Source organism: Centropristis striata, chromosome 10, assembly GCF_030273125.1.
Source record: "Centropristis striata isolate RG_2023a ecotype Rhode Island chromosome 10, C.striata_1.0, whole genome shotgun sequence".
In the NCBI taxonomy this organism is placed as follows: Eukaryota; Metazoa; Chordata; class Actinopteri; order Perciformes; family Serranidae; genus Centropristis; species Centropristis striata.
Genome location: NC_081526.1, coordinates 7,932,331 through 7,959,959, shown reverse-complemented (window position 1 = coordinate 7,959,959; position 27,629 = coordinate 7,932,331). Strand labels below are relative to the sequence as shown.

Here is a 27,629-nt window from a genome sequence, read left to right as displayed (position 1 = left end):
CTCCCCCATGGGGTAATTGCTCGGAGCCAGGCTTCCATTTTTATGACTATAATCGAGGCCAGAATGCTTATGCCTCTAGATTTCTCCTTGCCTGTGTCACACCGGCAGCACTAGGGCAGAGGAAGGCAGATAAGACCCCGAGGAGTGGAGAAAATCACTGGTCGATTGTAATTAGAGTCCTTATTTCGCCTATGGAGGTGGAACAGACACTATCGCCTGCAGAGAGAGTTCAACCTTTCTGCTATGCTTATGGCATGGAATTGCATAATGGCAAAAAAAGTGACCTGAAGCTTTGCCCCGACCCCAACTATTAACTCCTTAAGCTGGGTCGCATAGACAAAGATGACGTTGGCTTCATTAAAACATGATAGAGGCTTGCATCGGTATCTCTAGTGGGTAATATTTCAGCCAGCTCATCAAGCCTTTAAGAGGCTGCTGGAGTTGTAGCAGTCAAAGCAAGGTCAGCTCATGGGCTGTAGAAAGAGTCTGTGCCGGATTCGGATGAAAACGGGGTCACAGAGTGTAATTCCAGTTTGCCAGGGAGAGGCAGGAGGCAGACAGATTTTTCATGTGTAATGGACTCCTACAAAGTGGGAAAATTCCACTGTGGTGATTTCTGGGAGGCGGTGTGTAGTGCAGCGTGCCTAAAAGACCCTTTTCACCAGTCATGTGGTCCATATAGGCATGTCCAGGCACAGCTAATAACAGCATTACTCTGAGGGCAAAGCCTCATAATTGGGGAGGAAGAGCAGCACACAGAAAACACAGCGTTTCCAAGGGCAAGAAACCACAGTCGTGATACTAGAAATGACCTGCTCGACAGCGCTTCAGATCGCAAGGGCTAATTTGACCACAGAATTACATTTGTGTTTGAGGGAAAATCTCTTCACAACACTTCAAGGAAAGTGCCTCTGTCTGAAGATTTTATTGCTGTAAACACATCCAAAATTCCTGCCAAATAAAAGGAACATCATTCAAACGGAGCCTCTGATATTGAAGCTTTTTAACCTTCTAAGTCAGCAGGCAAGTTTTCTTGAAATGAGACACCAAAACACATTTGATCATAGACAGAAACTCTCATTATCGTCCTTGAACAGATCAGGTATGACGCAGGTGTCTGTCAGTAACAATAACCAAATCTAAGCTTGAAATATTGTGATATTTCATTAAATCACTTTATTCCACGTCTCATTTAACATTTTTTTAAAAGATGAACCATTCGCACTCGCCAAATCCTGTAAAAAAAGCTAAATTCTTCAGCGCCATTGGGATGAAAGACTCAGCTGTCAACAGTCATGTGACAAATATTCATTGTAAATAGGGCTGAGCTGTTTTTTCGAGAGAAAACAAGAGAGCTGAGAGGTAGAGGTTGTAAAAATGTCAATATATACAGCACATGGAGCCCCTTTTTTTCCAATATTGGTAACACCTGTGGGGACCTGGAAAAATCTTCTATATGTTTTCCCCCCAGGTATTTTTTGTAAATTGAATTATTAATTTATTTCAACTTAGAATTTTTTTCTAATTTAATAATTAATGTCATTATAACAATGTTATATTTTAAACTTCTCCTGTCTTCTAGCAGTGATTGAGCCGTTTCCATAGAGGTGCAGGACTTATATAGTATAGTATAGTATAGTATAGTATAGTATAGTATTGTGGTGCAAAACGAGGCCACAGTGAGTAAAATGTGACGGGAGCAAAGAAACTACTTGGGGTTCAGAGAGTTAACCCTTTGGAATTTTAGGCTATTTTCTCAGTTATTTTAAATACAAATTTAAATAATTTTTCCACTTAAAAACCGTTTACCATGCCGTCTTAGTATCATTTTTTTCAACACAACCTCACCTATATGACCTGATAATTATTTATTCATTTTGACTTACTGGATTAACATTTTAGCCCCAAAAGAAAATAAAGTCTGATTTAGAAAATTATGTTTTTTTTACTTTCAAAACACAATCATGCTCTGTGAGGAAATTTTAAATGTTGCAAATGTGAACACAGGTTGAAAATATTACATAAAAGAGGTAGAATGAGGATACCTGCTAGTTCTGCTAGATATTTTAGACTAAATATAATTGACCTTATTTCCGGTTGTACTTGGTCTATCATCATCAAACAAAACTAGCACAGAGTGACAAGCCAGAGCTTTTGAGGGAAGTTGACAACAGGGCTCAACATTGCTTCGTTTTTACATCGTGACATCATGAAGAAGTAATACGCTGGTGCTTTCAAGGACTCCAGACGATTAAAAGAGAAACACAGAAAAACTGAAATACACAGGTCTTGCTACAAAATGTGTTACTACTGATGAAGGCAGACAAAAAACAGAACAAAACTCCTTTCATCGCTCTAGATGACACCTAAAGTGCTGCTGATACCAGGCATTAGCCAGCTGTTTTTCCAGGTAAAAACTGTTCATCTCTGACATGAGCTCAAAAACCTGCTGAGCTGTACTGTGTACTTGTTTATGTTGAGTCCTTTTGTGGCTGGATCTGTGCAGCGTTACTGCAATGTGTAACAACATCACAAGGTTTACATTAATGTCTCTTAATATGGCAAGCAGACATAGCAAGGTTAACTCTCCAACCACATGTGAGCTGTCAGAAAGGCACACGCCTCGTCATCACCTCCCATGCCTCCCACTCTTTCCGCTTCCTCAGCCTACTGATGCTGTAACACAAACACAAACTAAAATAGGCATACAGAGAAGCCAGTGAAGACGTGTGTGTTCATTAAGGAGCGCTGGGTAAGGTCGAAATCAAAGTTGACGCAGCTAAAGGGCCCCCAGTTCCTGCAGCTCTCCTTGGAGATGGCAGGAAGCAGAGACGAGGACAGATTGATCAGTGATGCTCTTTAAAGACCTGACCTCGGACTCATTGATGCCTGCTCAGTGGGTGCCACAGGCTCCCTTACTAACCCACCTCAGGGCTCCTGTATACGCGTTTCAAAATCGAACTTGGCTTGTTCTCAGAAGGCTGTTAAATATGGTGCTGCGAGCATGCAACAATGATTCCTCATCTACAGCCTGTGCAAGGTTTCAGCCGTGTTTCTGTACGTGCATTTGAATTTGTGCATAAGAACAGCTAAATGGAAATGCTAGAAATCTGAGTCATAAAATTGTATTTCCTTTATTGTAGATATTTGCTGCCTATGAGGGAAGTTAAACTTTCTTTTTCTTTGAGCGTTTGCAAACAGAGAGTCTGTGCCGCTGCCACCTGCTGATTTCTTGTGTCAAGATTTCCCTCTGATTTAGAGGTGCCCTGTGGGGCTTTTCGAGCAAACGAACAAAAGTTAGCTTTCCCTAATGCGTTGTGTGTATCCTTGAGGCCTGACAAGTGTGCAAATGCGTTTTCTTCCTACGCTTACAAAGGCAGTTTTTTAAAGACTTTAAATCTTGCATTGTTTATATTCATATGTGATGCTTTCAGTATTCTCAGTCTTTGTCTGCCGGTTTATTATTACTTTTTTTAGTGTGTTACCAGCAAATTAGCAAATAGCTGAATGGTGTGAAACTGACAGCTCGTATCTGTATCACCTGCTTGCTTGAGTTCATGCACATACATTCCTGTGGGTGTAAGCACACATAACAGGTATTCCCCTTGTATAAACATTGCTCCATAGCGCTAGTAGTGGTCAAAACTACAAATGGCAGCTTTAATACCTTCCTTTACTAGGACAACCAGGTAGGGCTTTACAAAAAAACATTACTAGTTGTGTTTCCACCAACAAGTTTCAATGCGCATTTTGACCATGAAAAATGCTTGATGAAAACACCAGAATTTGATAAAACTTTTGAAGGTGCTAAAAGGGAGAGGGAAGCAATTTTTCCGTAAAGGTTCAGTTAAGACAAGCTGAAATAAAAGAACAATTATAAGTTGCCCAATTAAATCCAACTCATGAAGACAACTCTCTATTTTCTCTCGTGTGTGGCCAAATTTGACCGATTAGCGACCTCTTTTGTTGTTTTTTTTCTCTGGCGATCAATCTCTACTTCTACAGCAATACATTACACTGCCATCTTGTGACAAAAGTATGTTAATGCAGCTTTGTTTATTCGCTCCAAACCACTTGATGGACACTTAATTTGCATTTTCTTTAATGTGTCATTTCGAAACGTTGCTTCAAAATTCGCTTTGACTTTAATGGAAACACGACTACTGACACTGACCTTGTGACACTATTAACTATTTAACGACGTCGTGCAATGTCACTTCTGGGCTACTGTAGAAACCGGGCTCAGTGGAAGAAGTTAATGAGACACGAAAATTATTTTGAAGATTATACACCAATGAAAACATAATTATGACTTTTATGTTCAATATTTTCCAATAGATCTCCCTGTTGCCCATCTCCTTAATGCACCATAAAGCACAAGAAATCTCATATAACTCTAATAATCACCTTCAGTCAGTGAGTGATTGGGTTCATTCCAAACACAGGAATCCAACAGTTAAAGCAACATAGACTTACTTTTAGTTTGCCCAATCCAAATGCATGAAATCCAACATAACAAATGTGCTGAAAAACATATTGTAAAAAAATTCATTGTTGTCAAATTAAATGTTACAATCAATTGTAATATGGATTTAAGGTCATAACATCTTTGTTTGTTTGAGTATGTCTTAGCCTTCATAATTTGCTTTTTGATTATGTAATGTTGTGGCACATGCTTCCCAATATTTACATAGCAGTAGTTGTTTGAATGACATTTGGATTTGCATTGCGTTTACCCACACGTTGGCAACTCGTTTATAATTTGCATATTAGACAAACTGATTTCAGTTATTTGCAGAGGCCTGTAAGATATTCTGATGCCTTTCCACACATGCAGGTTTGTACTACATTTCATATCTGTCTACATCAATCTATGACCTTTTTTCATTCCAACTGATGCAAATCGTTACGTGTTCTACTGTTGCAAAGTACCTCCACCAGTCGGGAAAGAAAATGTCAAATGTAAAAGTGTTTGACATTATAAACGTGGGTTCTCCACACTGAATGTACTCAAGCACTCGAGAGAGGTCTTCTAATCAGGCAATGATGTGGCTTTTTTATATGCATGTAAATACATACAGTGTTATCTCAGACAAAGAGCGGTCAACCATTTTATTCATCAGACAGTTGTAAACTGCTGATGGCCAAGTGGTTAATAGCCACTTGATTGAATGTGGCCATCAAGGCACTCAGTGAACGCTCCACTAAACCTGCACTCCATGTAAAGCACAATGGATACAAGCATGAGCAACAGGGATGAAGTGACACATTTAAATGTAAGAGGCAGTGTTATTTAACTTATATTTTTATACTTATGAATACCCCTTTAAGACCAAGGCAGTTCCAGGGCCAGTTTGGAGCCGATCTTGAACCAGTTCCTTGTATTTTCGACTGCCAAAGAACCGGCTCTCACTAGGAAAACTGGTTCCAGAGCACCAACTCTCTGCTGGTCTTGAACCAAGAATGAAATCCAGCGTAACAAATGTACTAAAAAACATATTGCTTCATTCATTATTGTCAAAGTAAATGTTACAATCAATTGTAATATTAGTTTCAGGTCATAAGATCACTTGGCTTCCCAACCGAGCTTTAAGATGTGTTGCAGAGATTGTTTGAGTCTTAGCCTCATAAATGTTTTTTTGATTATGTAATATTGTGGCACAGCTTCCCAATATTTACATAACAGCAGCTGTTTGAATGACATTTGGATTTGCATTTTGTTTACCTACACGTTGGCAACTGGTTTGTAATTTGCATATTAATTGGGTAGAAAAATACCATGGAACAACCACATTATATCAAACAAACTAATTTCCCTTATTTGCAGAGGCCTGTGAGACATATTCTGAAGGCAGTTCTAGGGCTGGTTCAGAACCGGTGCCTAAACTTAAACCAGTTCCTTGGTTTACGACTGCCAAAGAACCGGCTCTCTGCCAGGAAAACTGGTGCCAGAGCACCAACTCTTTGCTGGTCTTGACATCTTACGTTCGCTGTTAATAAGAACACTGTCCATAGCGATCCAGGCGAATGTCGTGTTTGGATGCCAATAGGCTCGTAAAGCCAGGAGCAACATTTGTAAAAAACAATGTAGTCTGCCATTGTTGGTATTACAAGATGCGTTTCGATTTGGTACTTTTCCCTCTAGTGAGCCACCATGGGTGTGGCTTGGGAGAGAGGGTCTGTCCAAGACCCGCTTATCTTCACCGCTTAGGTAGCAGCTCAGAAAGTTCCTGCCTTGGGTAGGTACTTTCTGAGCCACTGAGGGGCAATTTCGCGCATGCATTTACATTTACATTTAGTAATTTAGCAGACGATTTATCCAAAGCGACTTACAGGAAGAAAAAGGCAAACAAACAAGGTATAGTACAGTAAGACCCATTAGTGCAGCAATAAGTGCTAGTGACAATTCTTTAAGGAGTAGAATTATTGTGTGGTGCTAGGAAAGAAGATGCTCTCTGAAGAGCTGGGTCTTCAGGAGTTTTTTTTAAAGGTAGAGAGGGACGCCCCTGTTCTGGTAGGAACTGGTAGTGCGTTCCACCAGCGGGGAACAAGAAATGCAAAGAGTCTGGATTGCCTTGGACCAACGAGGGGCAGAGCCAGGCGCCGTTCATGCGTGATTCATATGCAGACTGGTGCAAACTGGACGCTGAGGGGTTAACAGCTCCTGCTCTGCTGACTGCAGCTGGGAGAGACTGCTGCGGGAGGACTGGGCCGCTTGTGAGTGCTCTGGGATGGCGCCTGCTACTCGTTAAGAAGAGTAACGAGTCTCCAAAAGTCTCCAATAACACCAGAAAAAGTTGCTAGATTTGTTGCTAGTCACTTTTTTGAAAAAGAGTCTCTGGAGGGGTCTGAATAGTCGCTAAATATAGTGACACTGCTTGCTGCGTCGGTTTGTTGTCACATTCGGACTCCGTTGGTTAGCCGCTACAAAAGAACCTGTATGGGAACAGAGTAAAACTACTCAGAAAGTTCTCAGTCGAAACATGCCTATAGCCGTGGAGAGCGGAGACGTTTCCAGTCGTATACGGTGATGTAATGGCGTGGCTCTCTAGCCTGTGCAAAAGCAAACAGGTTCTGAGACGGTTTTGCAAGGTGAACCAACTGCGAACCAGCACCAGCAAAACAACTAGGTTCGCGGTGATCGAAAAGGGGTATTTGAGCCGGGTTAAGCTAAAATCAAAGAACTAGTTCATATGACACGCTGCTTGACCAGTAGTTTCAAAAGACCACAGAGAAAGGTGGTGAGGTGAAATCTGTCTGAAAAAGACGCAATAATCGTTTAAATGTGGAGGTAATGGCACTCGTTATTACACAGTCTCTCCTGGAAAGCATTTATAGTGCTGCACTTATGTTGTCACAGGAGAGCTTCAGATAGTTCTTGATTGAACAAAGAGCTTGAGAGAAACGTTCAGACTTTACTTTCTCTTATCTGCCCACCTGGCCAATTACTGAGGACTTTGTCAGTTTTTAATCTTTTTTCTCAGTAAATACCAATATGGATGCAGATGCAGGAAGTCCACAGTCATTGAAGAAAAGAAGCGTCAATTAATTAAATGCACAAAAACCTTGAAATGTGTCAAAAATAAATTTTAAAAAGTACATTTTTTCTCTTTAAATTAACTGCAATTCCTTATAGGGAATTCTGCGCCAATTAAAGACAATCACCTTTTTCATCAAATCTATGAACTGTGGAGGCTTTGGGAAATCTGATTTTATTTTACGGATTAACCTTATTACTTGTTTGATCAAATCACACTCAATTTCTCATTTATAAATATCCAGCAGCTTTTTAGCACAGCAAAATGTTATTTTGAGATATCAACTGGGTTGCTAATTTATGCCGAACAAAATGAGTCTGTCACTGTCAGCTCTTTAAAAGTGCACAGACAGGTGGCAAATTAAATCCAATGTGTCTCAGAAAGATGTGCTACCACGAGCCTCCAGAACAGCGTCAGCGCTCCTGGGTATAAATGTTACAACTTTCTGATAATTAACTGGAGGGATAAAACACCATTCTAACAGGATATGAAAATATTATAAATAAACAAATCCCTTAACACTTCGGCTTGTAATTAAAATTCATTTTTGGCAACACCAAACGTTTTTTTAAAAACTGTAACAACATATTCATATAATTGTGAGGAATTTATAAATAATAATGTTCAATAATCGCTCTGGCCTTTCCCCCAGCTGCCATAGAAGGTACACTTTTTTGTCAATAACAGAAAGAAAAAAGGTCACAGTTAGTGTTGTAACATACTTTGCCATGTCTCTATGCAGCATTACATCAATTATACTTTCAATGAAGAATTATCAAAAGACATATAGCTTGTTGATTTCAGCCAATGGAAACACATTTTTTATAAAGGCCATTCTAACTATTATTAGTATTTAAATCAGACTTTATGTTCTCATGAAGCTGTTGTTTCCTGCTGGAATTTGCAATAAAGAGTCCTCTTCTGGTTCAGATTATATGAATAGAAAGTGAAGATAAAAATGGGGATGAAATGTTAAAGAGCTGGTGATTGCACTTCCAGAGTTCTTTGATTCAATGAGAGAATAAAAGCAATATCAGTAATAAAAATGCAAGACAGATGTGTATCGTTTGACCGAGATACCATCCAAATATTTTACAGAAAACAAGCTTGGGTGCATTTAGAAAATGTGTCATTATCATGGAGCTTGTCCAGCAACAAAGATGGTGCACAATGTATAAAAAAAATATATAATAATGTTAAATATTCTTTGATATAGTTAATTGTTTAAGGAAACAGCCTTCCGAGTAGCTTTGTCTCGTCATAGTAGTACAACACTGGTGCACAAATGAATGAATTATCTTTATCTTCAGCTATATAATGTACATCTTGAAAATCAAATTTCACACATAATTTCTCCATAATTACATTACAAACCGAAAAAAGGGAATAGGCTGAAGCACATAAAAAAGGTCAGCATCTCAGCTGCCAATCTGTAAATGTCTCCGCCCTAAAATCAGTGTCAAAAACCACACATCAGTCTCTATAAACCACACAATGTATGTGCTGAAAATGGTATTTTGCTGGAGGATTCTCACACACCACCGCCTCCCACTGCTTCAATTACAGTTAAGATGAAACCGATAAAAAACTAGGTCTTAGATAATCCTCGGAACAACCCCTACAGTTAAATTAAATTTTAATAACTTCTGAAGAGGGGACATTTGTTAAGTTCATTCTGAATTAGAGTTTTCTTGGCTGGAAAAATAGCATGTGTGATTCTTCAAAGCACGTCATGCAGTGCAGTAAGAAAAACACTGACATTTAAACACTTAAATGGGGTTTGTAATAAAGCATTATGGTTGTGTCATCCTGATGGTGGATCAGTGCAATTAAAGAGGCACGGAGCAAAGACGGGACTCTAATAGGCGAGAACTGCGGCACAATATAACCAAATGCTTGAATTAATGGCAGAAAGGCTGCGGCTTGTTAGTAGTCAGCAGGACAGACAGAGGGAAGACATAAGTCCAAGCAAATGAACACACAGGGAGACTGCAATCACAATATGTTGGTGAGTCTGTCCTTGTTTGGGCATCTTGGCAAAGCCTGAGCAGCTGTAACTACAACAGTGACAGAAAAAGAAGTTTGGGAGAGAAAGAGAGAGAGAAAATATGAAGTGAGGGAGAGGGAAAGTAGCCAATGAAAAGGCAGAAAGGACAGAAAACAAAAGATAGTAGAGCCATAGAGTAAACACTCACCAAACAGCCAGTCATGCTAAGCCCCAGCCCTAACCGCCACCACAGCTACAGCACAGCACACTCGCATGTTTACATCGACAGCAGGATCCCTCGAAGGTTTGCCTCTCAACAATCACAGGAAAACCTCACGCGAAAGCACAGAAGGGGGGGAAAACACACTCACACGAGCCCGGGCTCTGACCTCCTCCATCTTTTCACTCTCACTCACCCTCTGATTTGCCTCTTCAACTCTGTTAAATACTGTGAGGAGCGATCATTTTACAGTCTCCACTCTTTAGCAGGAATTCCCTCTGAGGCATGTCTGCAGCAAGTCACTCTAACAGAAACAGCTCGGGCAGGCTACTTGCTCTTCCTGCCTGCCTGCATGGATTTCTGCTCCAACCGGACGAGCAGCTGAGGAATACTCTAGGGAAGGAAGTGACATCGACAGGTGCTCCCTCCTTCCTTCCTTACTTCATTTCTTCCTTCCTAATCTAAACAATACTCACTTTCCTGCAGCAAGCTTAAATGGGACATCCTTGGGCTATTTCTAATGGCTTAAATATACTCTCTGGTAGGGCTGGGCGATATGGACCAAAAGTCATATCCCGATATATTTAGGCTGAATATCGATATACCATATATATCCTGATATTTTTATCGCAAAGTGAGAGCAAAATGTTCAGTCAAAGTCGAATATGACATGTCACAAGTAGCTTTATTGAAACGGTTTATTTAAGTGAACATAAATACTGTATAACAGGAGTCAGTTTTTTTTTAATCAAAGCTCCACAAGTGCACAATTAAATAAAAAAATCCATCCATTCTCGGCCGCTTATCCGGGGCCGGGTCGCGGGGGCAGCAGGCTAGGCAGGGCATTCCAGGCGCCTCTCTCCCCAATAATAAAATATCTTAAATAAAAATAGCCTATGAAATAAAACAGGCCAATCTTCTTCTGAAATAAATATATTTATATGAGAAAAGAATAACAAACATTACAAAAGAACTAAATATGGCAAACCCTAGTCAGGGCAACATTTATATACAGACATGGAAAAAATGATTAGACCATGGTTATTCTTCAATTTTCTTGTTTGGATCTGTTCTGACAAATATAATGATAACAACAAGAATAGCTCATAAGAGTTTAATTTAAGAGCTGGTATCTAGCCATTTTCCATGGTTTTCTTGATAAAAACCAAATTCATCATCAAGAAAACCATGGAAAATGGCTAGATACCAGCTCTTAAATTAAACTCTTATTCTTGTTGTTATCATTATATTTGTCCAAACAAATGTACATTGAGTTGTATCAGGCATTAAAATGAACACGAAATTGAAGAAAAACAATAGTCTGATAATTTTTTCCATGACTGTATAAAGCAGCTTGCCTGGAGCAAGGATCACAGCACAAAAGTGAACTATATCGATATATGTGATATGTATATCACATTTAAAAATATATCGATATATCGCCCAGCCCTACTCTCTGGTATTTATTACAGGGTTTGTACACTTTAACAGTGGTCAAATTCAGGCATTTTTCAAGGACTTTCAAGGTAAATTTTCAAGCTTTTCCAGTATCTTACACCTGTTGTAAATTGCATGTTTTAGATGAGTACTTACATATTAAAAGGAGGAGATTTCACTGAACCATACCAACAGCGATGGTACTACACTTTTAGGAGGAACGGTCTTCATTTCAGATAGACTACTCATTATTTTTACATTGAACATGTGATTATCTATAGTCTATAGATGGATATAGTCAGATATCAAGAGAAATACAGTAAGAATTTCAAGCATTTACAAGCACTTTATCCAAAATCCAAGCACTTTTTAAACCTTGAAAATACAACATTTAAATTCAAGCATTTTCAAGGATTTCAAGCACCATTACGAACCCTGTTATTATCAATATATAAGACAACTACAGTGTCATTCAGGAAAAAAAAGTATGTGAGATGTCACAGAAGGGAATTAACATCATTAATAACGAGCAAGATCTCTTTAGCCCAGTTTGCCCTGTGCTGGATTCACAGGAATATGGAGGCTTGGAGCGAAGCCAGAGAGGAAAGAAAAGTGTGCATGTGTGTGTGTGTGTTAACAGAAGGCAGTGTGGATGAATCACAAAGAGACAGCCAGAGATGGAGTGAGTCAGAGGGCATGTCCCTCCACAGGCTCGCAAGCCCTGCTAGGGATGATCCTCCTGGTTGGCCGTTGATGCAAGCCAGGCCGTGACTGCAGGACATACACAGCCAATAGCTCCAAGTCAAACTTATTCTGCTTCAAGACAATAAAAAATAAACACATTCCGCTTCTACCGCGGTTCTGCTCCACACAAAAATCTTTCTCTCATCCCACACAGAGACATGACAATGTTTGTACTTTGGACTCTGACAACAGGGTGTGTGACACAAATGAGCGAGAATAAAAAAGTCCCCATGCTTCGCCCAGTGGATTTCTTCTTCGTACACCGAGTGAGTCACCAGATAATTAGGCGTTCTATAAATGGCTCATAAAAGCTTCGACAGTGTAATATGAGTGATATAAAATGAATCAATGGCAGGGATGCAAACGTCAAGGTACCGAAACTTTCCAAACTCTTGAGGTATTACACTTTTAGGAGGAATGGTCTTCATTTCAGATAGGCTACTCATTATTTTTTACATTGAACATGCGATTATCTATAGTCTATAGATGGATATAGTCAGATTGCAAGAAAAATACAGTAAGAATTTCAAGCATTTACAAGCACTTTATTCAAAATCCAAGCACTTTTTAAAACTTGAAAATACAACATTTAAATTCAAGCATTTTCAAGGATTTCAAGCATCCGTACCAACCCTGTATAACACTCCAGGAATAGTAGTCCTGATAAAAAATGGTTTGTAAGTGTGGCTAAGAGAAAAAGAAATCGATTTTGGCGTCTTTTTGGACTTCTGTCCTTGTCCCAGTTTTCATGCAACTGAGAAAATCGTATAACTGACGGGAACGTGTCCTCCTCCTCAACACTGGGTAGCGATATGCGTTGTTTCAGCGGGTTAATATGGCGCCCTTTTAGGTTGACCACAGTTCGACACTTTGTGCCGTCGCTACTGACCGGCTACTGCGACCGGCTTTTTTTGCATGTTTTTGTTCCAGGCTTCGCCAGCACGGGGGAGTGGAGCATACAAAGCATACGAAGCATGCGCACTTTTTGTTGTCTTGTCATACATGCCGGCAAAAAATCCTATTCCAATCGCATTATCTGGGTGTCCTAATCGGAGTTGGAGAACTCCAACATTAGTGGGCGGCTGTGGCTCAGTTGGTAGAGCGTTCGTCCAGTGATCGAAGGGTTGGTGGTTCGATCCCTGACCATGGCAGCCTACATGTCGAAGTATCCTTGAGCAATATACTGAACCCCAAATTGCTCCCGATCCATCTGTGTGTGAATGAATTCCCAATGGTGGCAGGTGGCACCGTTTAGGGTAGCCTCTGCCACCAGTATGAATGGGCACAGTCTGTAGTGTAAAGCACTTTATGTGGTTGCAAATTGACTAAAAAAGCGCAGGTCGAGGTCCATTTACTAACAAGTTTACATGCACTTCAGTTGTCCAGTTATAGTCAGATAAAGGCAATAATTCATTTTTTTCAAGTGTCATGTAAATGTACTGAGTGTTGGATCGGTGCATTCCTATCAATGGGCTCTTGGTATGAACGGAAGAAACACACTACCTGTTCTTTGACGGAGGCCAGGATGTTGTTGGCGGTGTTGTCAGCCTCCATGTTGCGCCCAGTTGAACTGTCGCGGATGGTCAGCAGAAGCCCCTCCTCCGTCACTGGGCTCTGCTCAGGAGCTGGCATTCCTCCTATGTGGACAAACACACACACATTCACACACACAACATGATCTGGTCACCACAGGCACTCTTCTCTTCTGGATAAAAAAAAATATTGTACACACATACCCATGAGTGTGTGCATGCGTGTGCAAACACTCATAAATACACACTTGAGTCAACCACTCCTCGACACACACACACACACACACACACAGTGGAGTGATGCTGAGAAGTAATGGTCACACGCCACCACCAGTAATACACAAACACACGCCCACACATGCCATATGGCCCAAAGAGAAAAAGACTGTCAATGTTTCACGTTTGTGACAGTGCAAATCAATGCCATATGGACTCCAGACACCACAAGTTAAATGATGATCTGTGTATGTAACGCACTCGTATAATATAAAAACAACACAAACAGAACGACAGCAAAAGATTTAAGCGATGCTCTGAAGATCCAAGAGGCACGAAAGCTGCCCTAAAAGCACAGGTGGTGCATGTTTGTGTATGAAATGCAGCAGAGAGGGTGAAGAAGATGAGCGAGGGCAGGCCTTTGAAAAAAATAAAAAAAAATAAAAACAAAACAAGTCAGCAGCCCGACTGAGGAGATAAGGTGTTCCTGTCTCCTTCGCTCCCTCTTTGGCCTCTTGTCTCGGATTGAAATGAGAAAGCAGAACGAATAGTTATGGTCTCATTATATCTGTTGACAGGGAGAGTGTCGAGGGAACGCTGCTCAAGGTGGATCCATATTTACTAGAAGGAGTCTGTTGAGGCAGACAGGGCAGCTAAAGGCTGCGATGGCTGCCTCGTAGCTCAGGGCTGCAGCTGTAGACAAAAGCAAAGGGGTCTAATAACACAGGAGGTATGTGACTTCGGGGAAACTGGGATTTTACTATGACTTTTAGTGCCTCGGAGATCCACTGCCTCTGTCATCTCCAAGATACAAACATCAAGACATATTCCAGCCCTTGGTTTCTTTACATACATCCTGACCTGCTACTGCACCAGGCACAATGCAGATACATGCTGTGCAGCGGCGCCTTCACATGTGAATATGTAGAGGAATATTAGCTATTAAAACCATGTAATAACCATATGGTAATTTGCAAAATAGTCCTGCCGCAAGCAACTAAACTCCCTCTCCATGAAAGTGTCTATTATAGTATTATTAATCCATAATGGCAACTACAGGGTGAATAAAGACTTCATATACAGTAGCTTTCCTGAATGAGTCAATTACCTGCAGACAGACATCATTTTAAAGGGTTAAAGGGATTTTTTCTGTCATGTAATAGCATTTGACAACTTCAATCCGCATGCACACACACACACTCAGAAGAAGTAAGGAATCATTTAGCTCAGGCTGACAGCCAGATTGTGTGAGCTGGTCGGGCTGTTTACAGTGAGAACAGAAAAGTTTTTGGCCAGGGATGAGGCACTGAAGGGGGCGGTGTTTGGAGTATGTGGGAGGTCCAACAGATATTTGGAAGAAATGCGACCCAGAGGTATTCTGGGAGTCTGTCACCAAGGCACTGTGAGCATTTCAAGGTGTCTGAGCCCAACCGGGTCAAGTTCCAGCCCTGGTGTTGAATAACAGAAACTGCTTTTACTACTCGTGTGTATGTTAGTCCACACAGGATATTCCATGTATTCCCCTGTCAGTCTCCTGAATTCCTTTCCTGCTCATTCACAGTGTTGCGACATACCGCTCAGACTCCCTCCCACTTCCACTGCAGCCTTTTGAATCAAGGACAGGGCTCTAGATTCCCAGAAAACACAGCGACAAACGGGAAAAGCTGTTTGAATTTGACAAAACTCCTCCTCCCTGACTTCTGCACAAACAGAGAACAACACAGACAGGACGGACTGTGCACACATTTTAAGCTGACAGAAGTTGCCAACCCGGTCGGGGTGGACAAAATCCTTTCTGCTTTCTCTCCCAGTGTCTTCTCAGTGAAGGACAAAGAAAGGTGTGCAGATATGGAAGCTACAGGGGTAGTAATTGTCATGTAAATCACCATAGATTAAGTACATAATGGGCCTTATCATGCTTGACCTTTCCATAACCCTTCACTAGTTGATAAAACATGACATCAAAAACAATTGATTTACTAGCCTTTAAAAAAAGACATTTCCTCATAATCTGACCCAGATCTTTGTAAGGTTGTTAAAAGTACATTGCTTTTTTTCTCTCTTTTTTGATACAATGTGTTTAAAATGGGGCTAGGCCAGAGGTGGTAAAAAAAAATAAAAAATCTCCACACCAACAACAATAAAAAAAAAAAAAATTAATTCTTAAAAAAAAACTACAATAAAAAATATAAAATATTTTTTTTGTTTTTGTTTGTAAAAATAATTAACAGTAAGTACATTGCAAAGTAAATAAAATTTTCACCAAAAAAAATACATTTCCTCACAATCTGACCCAAATCTGTGTAAAGTTGTTAAAAGAACAGATACATATTTTTTTGGATAGCATGCGTTTAAAATGGGGCTGGAAGATGTGGTAAAAAAAAAAAAAAAAAAAAACACGAGTTGCTTAAAGTTTTTTCCAAAAAAATGAAAATTCTTCTTAAAAATCTTCCTGGGTCAAATAAATGTATTGCCCGTTTTATCGCCTAGTTTAAAACAGAACAATTTCTCTTAATTGTGTGCTCAACACTTTTTTGGTCTTGGTTTTAATTATTTATTTATTTTACAATGTAATGTAGTTAATATTGGCATCATGACAAGTTAAAATCTGTGAATATATTCAACGAATATTTCTCAGCAGTCTGAACTCGTCTGTAGGAAAATGCACACTAAGCACACTGTAGGAAATAGAACGAAAGGAAAAACAACATTCAAACGGAGAGAAAAGCCTATCGAAAGCACCATTAAGCAAAGAGAAATAGCAATGCGTGTCCGATCCTACCTCTGAAATTCCCCATTTTATCTGCTCATGCAGGATTTCACTTCTGCTTAGCTGGGAGTTCTCAGCAGCTCTGAGACAGAAGTGAAGAAGACAACTGCTGCCAACCTACCACAGTCCTACAGGCACGCAGCAGACTGGTTCTTCAACATTTCTCCTTAGTGTTCCCCTTCAAACACTGAGGGGAAAAGTAACCTTGCTGAACTGCCGAGTGGGGTAAAAACTTCAGTATGTCAAGCCCTTAGACACTTCGAGAGCAAGCACAAGACTGAGAAGTAGGTGAGAAGCCCAATCTACGCAGCTTTCAAGGCTGTCATTAGGTTAATGCCTCGGGGCCGTACTGCCTCGTTCCCACAGAGCGAAGATGACCTCATTCTGGTCTAAACAATGAGGTAAAACCAGTGTCTACTTATTAGAATTATGGTTATTTCCCTTGACTAAGCGGAAAACAAGTAAACACTCTGCACAGGACAGCGTGAAAACATATTAGAGCATGGAGAATGACAAAACAAATCTGTTAAACAATAGCCCCCTTTTCAACATGCAGTAATAAGCATCTCTTTTACTAGACGCTCTTTCTAGTCAAAGCTTAGTCTCCCCTTTAAAGTATCATAATCCTCAATGTGTGCAAGTCTGCCAAGTAAAAGTCTTATCCTGACCCCACCCTGACTCGTCGGATCACGTGATCTGATCTACTGACCTCAGTCTCCGGCCACTCCTCGGAGCCTCTTACACAATCCCTCTTTCCGTGGCTCTCCCTCCCCCACATTTAATGTAGTTTATGATCCAAGGAAGGAAAAGGAAATGGCTTCAGTTCAGTGCTACATGTGCTTAAAAACCTGTGCAATTCTGTCAAAGTGTCAAATGTTTTGTGAAGTGAATGAAGACAGATCTACTGCCCCAGATTCAAATACTGCCTTCTTGCATCAATTTCATCTGCAGACATGAATTCATCAGTTCTCTGATCCCTTTGAAAGCCACCTGTGTCTTGTGTCACCTTCTCCGTGCAGCACTGCAGCAGCCAATATAATGTCAGCTGTCACACAGGCTGTGTACATGCTCGCAGGGGAAACCAGGTTACTGGGAGAAATCAGGTTAAAGCAACAAGAGAACATGTTTACATGCATCATAATAACACAATTATGCTGTGTTTACATTAGGGGTCTCAAACTCCCCTGGGGGCCACTGGAGGCAGTATCAAAATGACCAAAAAAAGACACTAAATTATTTTAAAAATGACACAAAATGACAGAAAAATACACAGAATTACCAAAAAAAGACACAAAATGACCCAAAAAAAGACACAAAATGACAGAAAAATAAATAAATTACTTAAAAAAGAAACAAAATTACAAAAAAAAGACAAAATTACAAAAAAAGACACAGAATTACCAAAAAAAGACAAAATTATTTTAAAAAGACACAAATGTATATAAAAAAAGACACAAAATTACCAAAAAAAGACAAAATTACCCAAAAAAGACACAGAATTACCAAAAAAAGACAAAATTATTTAAAAAAAGACACAAATTTATATAAAAAAAGACACAAAATTATTTAAAAAAAGACACAAAATTACCAAAAAAAAGTAATTAAAGGGACCTTCCACACACAACACTCACATTAAACTTTCATATCAAGGTGGGGGCCACAAAATATCGTCACGAGGGCCGCAATTGGCCCGCGGGCCGCAAGTTTGAGACCTATGGTTTACATGCTGCTGGTCAGTAAGCACATTTCTCAACATTTCTCCAAGGACAAGACTGCATGTTAAAGTGTATCAGTGATTTATCATTCTAGACCCTGAAGAGTTGTTTTCTTTTCAGGTCAGAGTGTTTGGATTGATGGTGAGGCGAGGGGTCGGCCTCTAAAGTAGAAGAGCAGTTTACCGACTACAAATATCCTGCACATGAACAGTTAAAACTATTTATATCAGTTTCTGTTCTGAGTTTCGATTTGATTATTTGGATTCAAGGTCTTCCTGTGAGTAATAATCTTTCCTTTTCATGCTGCCACACTGCTGTCACATTGAAACTGCCTGTCTGTAGTGTTTATCTTGCAGTGATGTCATGTGCTCTTATAAAAACACTGTTGGAAACCTGGCTAACCTGAGAAATCAGGTTCTCCTGCATAAATCTCGCCGCGTTACACAGTTTTCTCTAAATCCCTCCGTGCTTACATGACATTTAATAAATCAGGTTATTCTACAAATCCGACACCAACCAGGTGACTTAAGTGCATGTAAATGCACCGAGTGATTTATTCCTTTATTTCTCAGTTTTTGAAGACTGCTGTCACCAAAACACACGCAGTGTTCGGCTCTGTCATAAGATCTATTGTCTGTCAGTCAGCAGGGAGGGAGATTTGTCTTCAGGAGGCTGAGTGACACTAGGTCACAGACTTTCAACTCAGACAAATGGAGATGAGCTCAGAGATAATTATAAATTAGCCAGAACTTCAATTGCAGGGAGTCTCGGAGAAGCAGCCGTTCAAATGCTGATTGCTCTGGCTTGCTGAGCTAAAAAAAAGGGGACGGGGAAATCTACAGCTCACACAGAGCCGAGAGCTGCAGGAGGGAGACAGCGGGCTCCATCTCTCTTATCTGCTGCACCTCTTTTTGGAGACAAAAGGAGTGATAAGTAACGCTTAATAACCTCCTTCTTAAAACTTGGTTTGAGTTCCACATACACAACCACCATGGCAATCCATGAAGTGACAATAATACCTACAACAATATCTTCTATATCAGGGATGGGCAACTGGAGTCCCGAGGGCCACATACGGCCCGCACCCTCACTTGAAGTGGCCCTCAGTACAACTACATGCATTTGAGCATGAATTCCTAAAAGTGCAGTGTAAAAATGTACAAAATTACTTCTTGCAAGTAATGTTGGTCTGCTGTTCTTGCACCGAAAAAAAAAGAAATCGCAGTAAGGTTATTTTTTATTTGCTTCAAACCTTTTGTATTCCTATTTATACTGTTATACATGCATTTGAGCATGAAATATGTTAAGTTACTGCACTGTAAACATATTTAAAATTGCAGTTTCATCATATCTGGTTAAGTGCACGGTCCTATATGTGGCCCTGTGGTAGTGTCCATGAAACACTGTGGCCCCCTCCAGCATTTAAGTTGCCCATCCCTGCTCTATATCATATACAGTGAGTTGATAAATATTGTATATAAGCAATTAGACCCGAGCTGCAAAGATCAGTCCTTTGTGGTCAGCTACATCAAAATACTCTGATAAAAATTAATCAAACTATTTTGATATTTAGTTAATTATGTTCTTTCCATCAAGGACAACTTTGTAAATACATATTTTTTAGTAACACTTTTAAGTGTAACATGATGTTCAGTTTATTAAGAAAATAAATTATCCGGCTTTTTGAATGTTTCTGCTTAGTTTACTCCTATATGACAGCAAACTGAACAGGGCTGGTTCTAGGCAGCATATATGAGGGGGCAGTCAGAAATGTGAAGGGGGCATCATGTGTACACATCATGCTCCAGCACTTTGTTGTCTGTGCTTATAGTAATGATGCTTTCTTCACTGGTCTATGTGTCCAACCCCAACCTGGAGAAGTGGATTACACTTTGTCAGGCCTCTACCTTCAGATAAAATAAATGAATAAAATAAAATAAAACAAAACATCCTTCTTCGAGATTTCAACCAACAATCATGTATCGTGTGTCCCTTTTCCGGCGAATTTTCCGCTACTGCAGATCATTTTGTCAAATTCTAATGTATATTAATTTTGTGAGTATATTAAAATGTGCTTTCTCAACTTCTAAAACTTTGATTTGAGGGGGCAAGACATTTATTTAAGGGGGCTCGGCCCCTCTTGCCCCAGCGTAGAGCCGGCCTTGAAACTGAATATCCTTGAGTTGTAGACAAAACAAGACATTTAAAGAAACAATGGCCCCATTTTCACCATTTCCTAACAGATATTAAACCAAACAACTGATCAATTAATCAAGAATGAAAAGTTGTCCATGCCTGTGCCAAAACATTGCACTTGACCACAGAGGAAAGCTGCTAAAGCGACTAAATCGAGACTATGTTTGTGTTTTCAGCCCTCAGTCTCTTGGTCGTGGAAGAAGAAGAAGGAAGAGGCAGATACATTTTTTCTTTTAAATGAGAGAAACCTTTTGTGTGTGGCCTCTTGACTTCAGTCGCTTTCTTTTCACACTTCCATTTCGCTTCACTTGCACTGATTGGCTTAAGCTGAATAGCCAATCAGAGGGATTTCTCTCACCGACGGCCAAACAGCCCCTGACGAGAGCCAACTAGTGCCATCAGTATGGGAGACACTGCAAGAACTGGAGCCATAAACACTCCCTGGTGGCCTGTGGTGTGTCAGAGCCTTAAGCTTCCAGCATTTGCACGGATACTCACTGATTAACACAACTTTGACTTGTGCTGTAAGAGCTGATCTGTGGAATCATCTGGTGTATTTTTAATGAAAACCCACCAGCTCTCGGGCCCCTGTAACACATGGCTGGCCCTTGGCACTTATCTAGAGTGACCCTAGCAGCATTATGTAGCATGTGAAAGCTTTGTGGGGAGAAATACAGTCCCACTGCTAATCTCTCAGCAGCTACAACAGCGTCCCCATAGACCCGCAATGCTTAATTGCTTCTTTCACACAGCGTATTGACTTCCTTGAATAAAACTAACATTTGTGGCGCAGTATAATTTATCAGAATTCAGCAAGATGAACAATAATGCACGTCGGCCTCAATAATTGAAGACGCAGGTAGAAAAACTCTTTGCTTATAAAAAGCATTCAGGACAGCAGCATTATGTTTTTACAGCAACACGCTGAATTCTGAAACAATTTCTGAAATCCCCCTCTACACACACCATTAGGCTAAACACGTGGTTGGGAAGTGCTGACTGAAGCCCTGACAAAGTAATTGCTCTGAGCTGATTTGTGAATGTGTGGAGCACAAATATACCAACGGTCCTGCACATACTGCACGTCACTGATTAACCTTAACCTCAGCAGACAGTAGGCTCCTCAGTGTCCCCAGACTGACTTCTTACTAGGTGCCACATGTGGAAAAAATACTTTGAGGAGGATGGCGAGTTCTCCGCGAGAGCATGATGGACTTGCCAGCAGCAAAACAGAAAAAGTTATTATTAGATCCCTAGATGTTTCACTTTCTGCTGCTCTCAACAGCTGAAAATGCTTTGCTCATATCGACACACCCAACAGCAAAGGAATGTGCCTTTTCCTGAGCAGAAATACACACAATCGGTCTATCAATCATTAGCCCCGAACGGGCTACAGAGACTGATGTAGCCCCCTTTAAATAGACACATACCTGCACTTGTGTTGATGTAGGATTAAACCTGTTGAAAAGGCCGTATGGAGTGGAGACAATGGTCCGACAGCATCACCTCCACGAGCCGGACATGCAAAGGAAATCACTCAGAAGCTGCACCCTACCTCACACCTTGGACCTCACCCCGACTAATGTTGCAATAATCGGAGGCCTATCAGAGCATGTGTATCCACAGGGCAGGGCTTGCCTCTGACTGGGCAGGAAACACACTCATTATACAGCTGATTCAAGACGCAACACTCACACACTCATGCCACACGCCGTACATTAAACTCCCTGAGCTGGCAAGATATGTTTACTCAAAGAGGACACGGGGAAAACGGCTGCAGACCAAATAATCCATGTTTGCACTGCGCAGCAGTAAAAACACAGGACCAACTTTCCGTGAACAACTTCCTGCACTGATCATTCACCCTGTACATCATTTCCTCACAACAATACCTCCGCTAATGGGGAGCAGAGAGGCTCGACTGAAGTCTCATCAGCTGTTTCCAACATGTCACCGCCAGTAATACATTGTGACAGAGAAGAGGACATAAATTATTCTGATTGCATGTAAATCCCTTAAATAGAATCAGGGTTTTTTGCGAGACAGACGTGCTTCATCCTGTCGCACATTGTTAGATGAATACATTTGACACCCTAATGCCTTCCTGCATACAATTACAATGCAAACACAACAGCTACAGCAGCAATGCTTCCCAAGGAGGAATTACAGCACAATGCTCTGTACGTCTCTGGAGAAGTCAATGCAATAAGCTTATGTCTTGTGTGGCAGACGTAGCACAAGACAAAATTAGCAGGAGATTTTTTTTGCGCTAAGCCAATTGACAAAGTTGAATAAAAGAATTTCATGCATTGGGATGCTCGTTGTTTAACCTCATTTAGCTAAAAATGTGTTTAATCAGTGCAGTTTTATCAACCCCACGCGCTCCATTTGCTGCGTCAAACATTTCCCCACTGCAGAGCACATCAGATGGTCATCAAATGATCGTTTTTTGATTATACCTATGACAGAATCAACCGAACGGGAAAAATTGAAAGGGAAAATTAGCATAAGAAATCTTCTGCTATTGGCAGTGTCCTGGCTCCCACAGTGTGCGGTGTCTCTGAGGTGAATTACGCAGCTCACTCAGCACCTTCTATTAAGACTGATTACCACTAGAGATGAACTGCCCCTAGAAAAATAATCAATCACAAAGCGATGAACTGTATAAACTTAGCTTAGCTGACTGCTTCTTCATAAAAAGGGCAATTTTGTAGGTTTGTTGTGATGAATTGGAAGATAAAAGAACGGAGACTTCTACATTCACTGTCATGCACTCGCTTCGCCCTAAAATATTAATGAACACTTCATGTGTGATTGTGTGAGAAGTAAGGATTATTAATATGACCACCCATCCATTTCCCTTTTGTTCATGTCTAGTTGTGCTCTACTGTTGGCAGAACCTTCGACTATGTCTTTTCACGCCCTCCAAAAAGTGATCCAGTTACAAACAGCAGGTTTTTATTAGATGGTTTTTATAGGGCTAGGACGCCAAAAGCTATAATATAACATAATCTCCATATTTCGGCTACATGGCTGTATTAGACCATGGTAAAAGCATGTTGAAATACAGCCATTTCCCTGAAACTTAATGCTGCCTTAGTGACTGAATATGAACATAAGCATCACATTAACAAAGAGAAACCAACATGGGCGTTGAGACGGAAATTCTGGACATGCACGTCGAATTTTAGTCCAAAATCTGTCTTATTTTTGTTAAGTTGAAGTGAATCTTGACATGGCTAGCTGTTTGAAAACTCAACAACCAACACTTGGTTATACAAATGTACAATAACAAGGTTAACACTGAAGAAAATCTGTTAATAGGCATCTCTGTAGGGTGTGTTCTGGTTTTTAGATAAAACTGTGAAGAATGGAAACTTACTTGCCCAAAATAAAACCTATAACAGTGTTTTTTTCAGCAGCTGGGGTAAAGGGTAATTTGTTCCCTGGATGGTGTGTGCATATAAATATCAATCAGCAGTTTAGAACCAGTGTTTCCCACAGAATATTAAGAGTGTATGAGACAGGGACCCGAACCAACTAGGGGGGTCCGGAGGCATGCTCCCCTGCAGAAATTATTTGCCATAAAAGCCTTAATTTGGTGGCATCTCGCACATTCTAACTATTCTATCATACACACTGATCTCAATCATTGCATATTTTATTCAAGCTGTGCTAGATTCTGTTAACACATCCACATGCTCTTATTTTGAAATTGGAAACCATGCTATAATATGATAAGGACAATCACTGAGGGCATCAGTCAACTCTTCACCAGATCAAGATTACATTGCTGTCTTAAATAGATTCCACCAACCTCACAAGCCCCCCAGCATCACTGTCAGTATGCTGCCTGCCATTTAAATTAAGATTGTCATGATAGCAGGATTTTAGATTGCAGACTAAAACTACTCTATTCTTGGCCCATTGCTGTTTTCTGTTTATATGCTTCCATTGGGCCAAATCATCAGTAAACACAATGTGCAATATCACTGTTACGCTGACGACGCACAAATTTATCTTCCACTACAAACCAATGAAAAGGGCAATTCTAATCAACTTTTATCCTGCTTAACTGATATAAAATCCTGGATGACACAAAATCTCTTACTGCTGAACGAAGACAAATCTGAAATAAACCTTTTTGGTCCCACTACAACCATTCCTACCTTACAGAACCACCTTGAATCCCTGTCTTACACTGTCAAACCCACGGCCAGAAGCCTAGGTGTTACATTTGACAGCGATCTCACATTCGAGAAACACGTTTCAACTGTTGTGCAGTCATGTTTTTATCAATTAAGATGCATCTCTGAGATCAGGTCATTTCTTTTGTGGCCTGATCTTGAGAAGGTCACCCATGCTTTTATTTCATCAAGGCTAGACTATTGTAACTATCTATACTCTGGACTAACTCAAAAAACATATCTCGTCTTCAGCTTGTGCAGAATGCAGCTGCTAGACTTTTAACCAACACCAAGAGACCTGAACATATTAGCCCTGATTTAGCCTCTCTTCACTGGTTACCAGTCCGTTTAAGAATTGATTTTAAGATTTTACTGATGACTTTCAAAGCACTTCATGGCTCAGCACTCCCCTATATATGCGAGCTGTTGCTGCCATATGAGCCAGAGCGCAGTCTCGGATCCTCAGGCAGAATTCTTCTGACATACAGAAGTCACAACGTGCCACTAAAGGTGACCGGGCTTTTTCGGTCAGAGCCCCAAAACTCTCTGGAACTCCCTGCCTGATGATCTTCGACTGCAAAATCAGTGAAATCTCTTCTTAAAACATATCTATTTAAAAAGCCTTTTATTAATTTTAACCCATCGCCTAATTTTAACATGTCTTTACTGTCCTATCTAATTTGCACTGGGGGCAGGCGGGTGGTGGGGTGGGGTACATTTTTTATTTTTTAAAATATTTTTTTGTGTGTGCTTGTTTCTGTCTTGTATGCTTGTTTTACCTGCTGTTCAGCACTTTGTAACGTTTCGTTTTGAAAAGTGCTCTATAAATAAAGTTTATTATATTATTATTATTATTATAAAACAATACTCAATACTGCTTTCGGAACCATGGCAAAAAAAGAATAAAGTATTCCCACTATTTTCTTTTTCCGAGTTCTGCACGTGCCATGGCTTCAAGTGTGCTTCTTTAATACCAGTTCCAGGACGCTCGCGTGTCTGTTCGTGCCTCTGCCTGCAGCCACGTGGTGTTCTTGCTGCTGGGCAGAATGCTCTTACAGCCGCAGGTTGAGTACCAGTTGTTTTCCCTCCATATTGCTTTTTATCTGAGCAGTCTTGGGTTCTAAAACTGGACAAACACTGTATTATTTTAAACACGTGGTGTCGAAAGAGAAAACAAGTAACGATACTTTAATTGAAGCAAAATCAAAAACATGCTGTAACAAGCAAAAAGCGATTTCACTCTACTTGCTCAATAACAAATTAAAAAGTGCTTGACAAAAGACTGACAATCTGAGATGAATTTTGGAAATCAAACATGACAATCTGGGCTATTTAGGGTTTGTATCTTTAAGATTCTCGTGTTCAGTGGAAACCTTGATAGTATTTCTGCTTCGGCATGTAAAGATAATCGTTTTATATTGACACATAACTACCTTTCTTTTCATTTTAGCTTCAGGCTCTACACCTGTACAAATATCCTTGGTTGTTCTGGTTTGAAGATTTGTTAAAACGCTATTCAGAGTATTGAACAGGCTCTTGGAGACAATAAGAAAAATAATATTTAGACTGAAAGATTAAATTCCGTAGTGCAGTCACTCGGATTTGTGAACTTGCTGAACTTGGAAACATAGAACAGAAGAAAGAAAAAAACACAAGAAAGTTCTGTTCTGTGAAGTTATGAAAGCAACTTGAAGAGGGAGATGGATAAGCACATGCCTGACCATGTTCTACTTCCTGGCAGCTGATTTGCATTGGAACTGCCTGCTCAATAATTTGTGCTAGTGAATGGACAGGCAGGGGTCATGGAACAACGTGCTGCTGCACATTCAAATTTGAGTGGATCTACTGATAACTCAACAAACTTAAGTACAGTGATTGACACGAAGTGAAGTGTTCCTGAGTGAGAAAACCAGTTACACACTAAGTTAAGGTGCCTATATGCTCAGTTTCAAGGTCTATTGTGCACTATGAAGTGCACAACTAATGCAGATTTTTCATTTTTTTGCAATTTCATACAATTTCCATCAGCACTTTGCTGTAAATGATCCTTGGTAACAGATGGAGATAAATAATCTGTAAACACTACACTGGTAAGAGTCTGCAATCACATTATTCAGGGTTCGTACACTCTAGCAGTGGTCAAATTCAAGCATTTTTCAATTACTTTCAAGGTCCATTTTCAAGCTTTTCCAGTATCTTACAGCTGTTGTAAACTGCATGTTTTAGATGAGTACTTACATACTAAAAGGGGGAGATTTCATTCAACCATACCAACATCGATGGTATTACACTTTTAGGAGGAACGGTCTTCATTTCAGATAGGCTACTCATTATTTTTTACATTGAACATGTGATTATCTATAGTCTATAGATGGATATAGTCAGATTGCAAGAGAAATACAGTAAGAATTTCAAGCATTTACAAGCACTTTATCCAAAATCCAAGCACTTTTTAAACCTTGAAAATACAACATTTAAATATAAGCATTTTCAAGGATTTCAAGCAGCCGTATGAACCCTGATTATTACTCAAATAAACTCAAAAACAGAAAACATGTAACCTTTTTTTTGCAGTTCTTTTACACAGTATTCTCACCTTGATCTTGGAAGTGTATCTGAGAAAATCTCAAATTACCTGCCCATAATTTAGCTCATTTGAATTCTAATAACACACTTCACAGCACTCCAGCAGTGTTTACAACTTCTTTTGGCTTCCACTAGTTCTGGCCTGCAGGTTGGAGAGTGATCTCTCAAAGTCCAGAGGAGGGAAAGCCTCATCTATAACGCTGCACAGCCCAGACTGGTCGGGCAGGCGGCACAGCATTGGCCTAATCTGACCTATTCCTTAACACTAACATTTGCCTTCACTGCAAAAAAAAATGAAGAAAATGTAACTAAATAATGGATGAATAGATTTCTTGTGCACACTGATTGTTTTCCAGCACCTTGTGGTGGCTGGTTATATGGGAGATGTCTCATAGATGGCAGGTTACTGCTAAAGAGGCAGTGAAAATATGAAAATCAACTTTTATGGTCATTGCAAACCAGCAAAATTTAACATTTTGTGCTGAATCAGGTACCTGGTAA

General features: G+C 40.2%; 1 protein-coding gene across 4 annotated transcripts in view; it reads right to left on the bottom strand.

Annotated features, from left to right (window-relative positions):
- The window catches only part of pkp4 (plakophilin 4), a 128,513-nt gene that overhangs the window by 92,033 nt on the left and 8,851 nt on the right, over nucleotides 1–27,629 (bottom strand). For all 4 annotated transcript variants that reach the window (XM_059342613.1, XM_059342614.1, XM_059342615.1 and 1 more), the window contains exon 2: nucleotides 13,430–13,563. In XM_059342613.1, coding sequence (XP_059198596.1) covers nucleotides 13,430–13,558 — 129 coding nt within the window. In that variant the 5' untranslated portion in view covers nucleotides 13,559–13,563. The remainder of the gene's footprint in view (nucleotides 1–13,429; nucleotides 13,564–27,629) is intronic.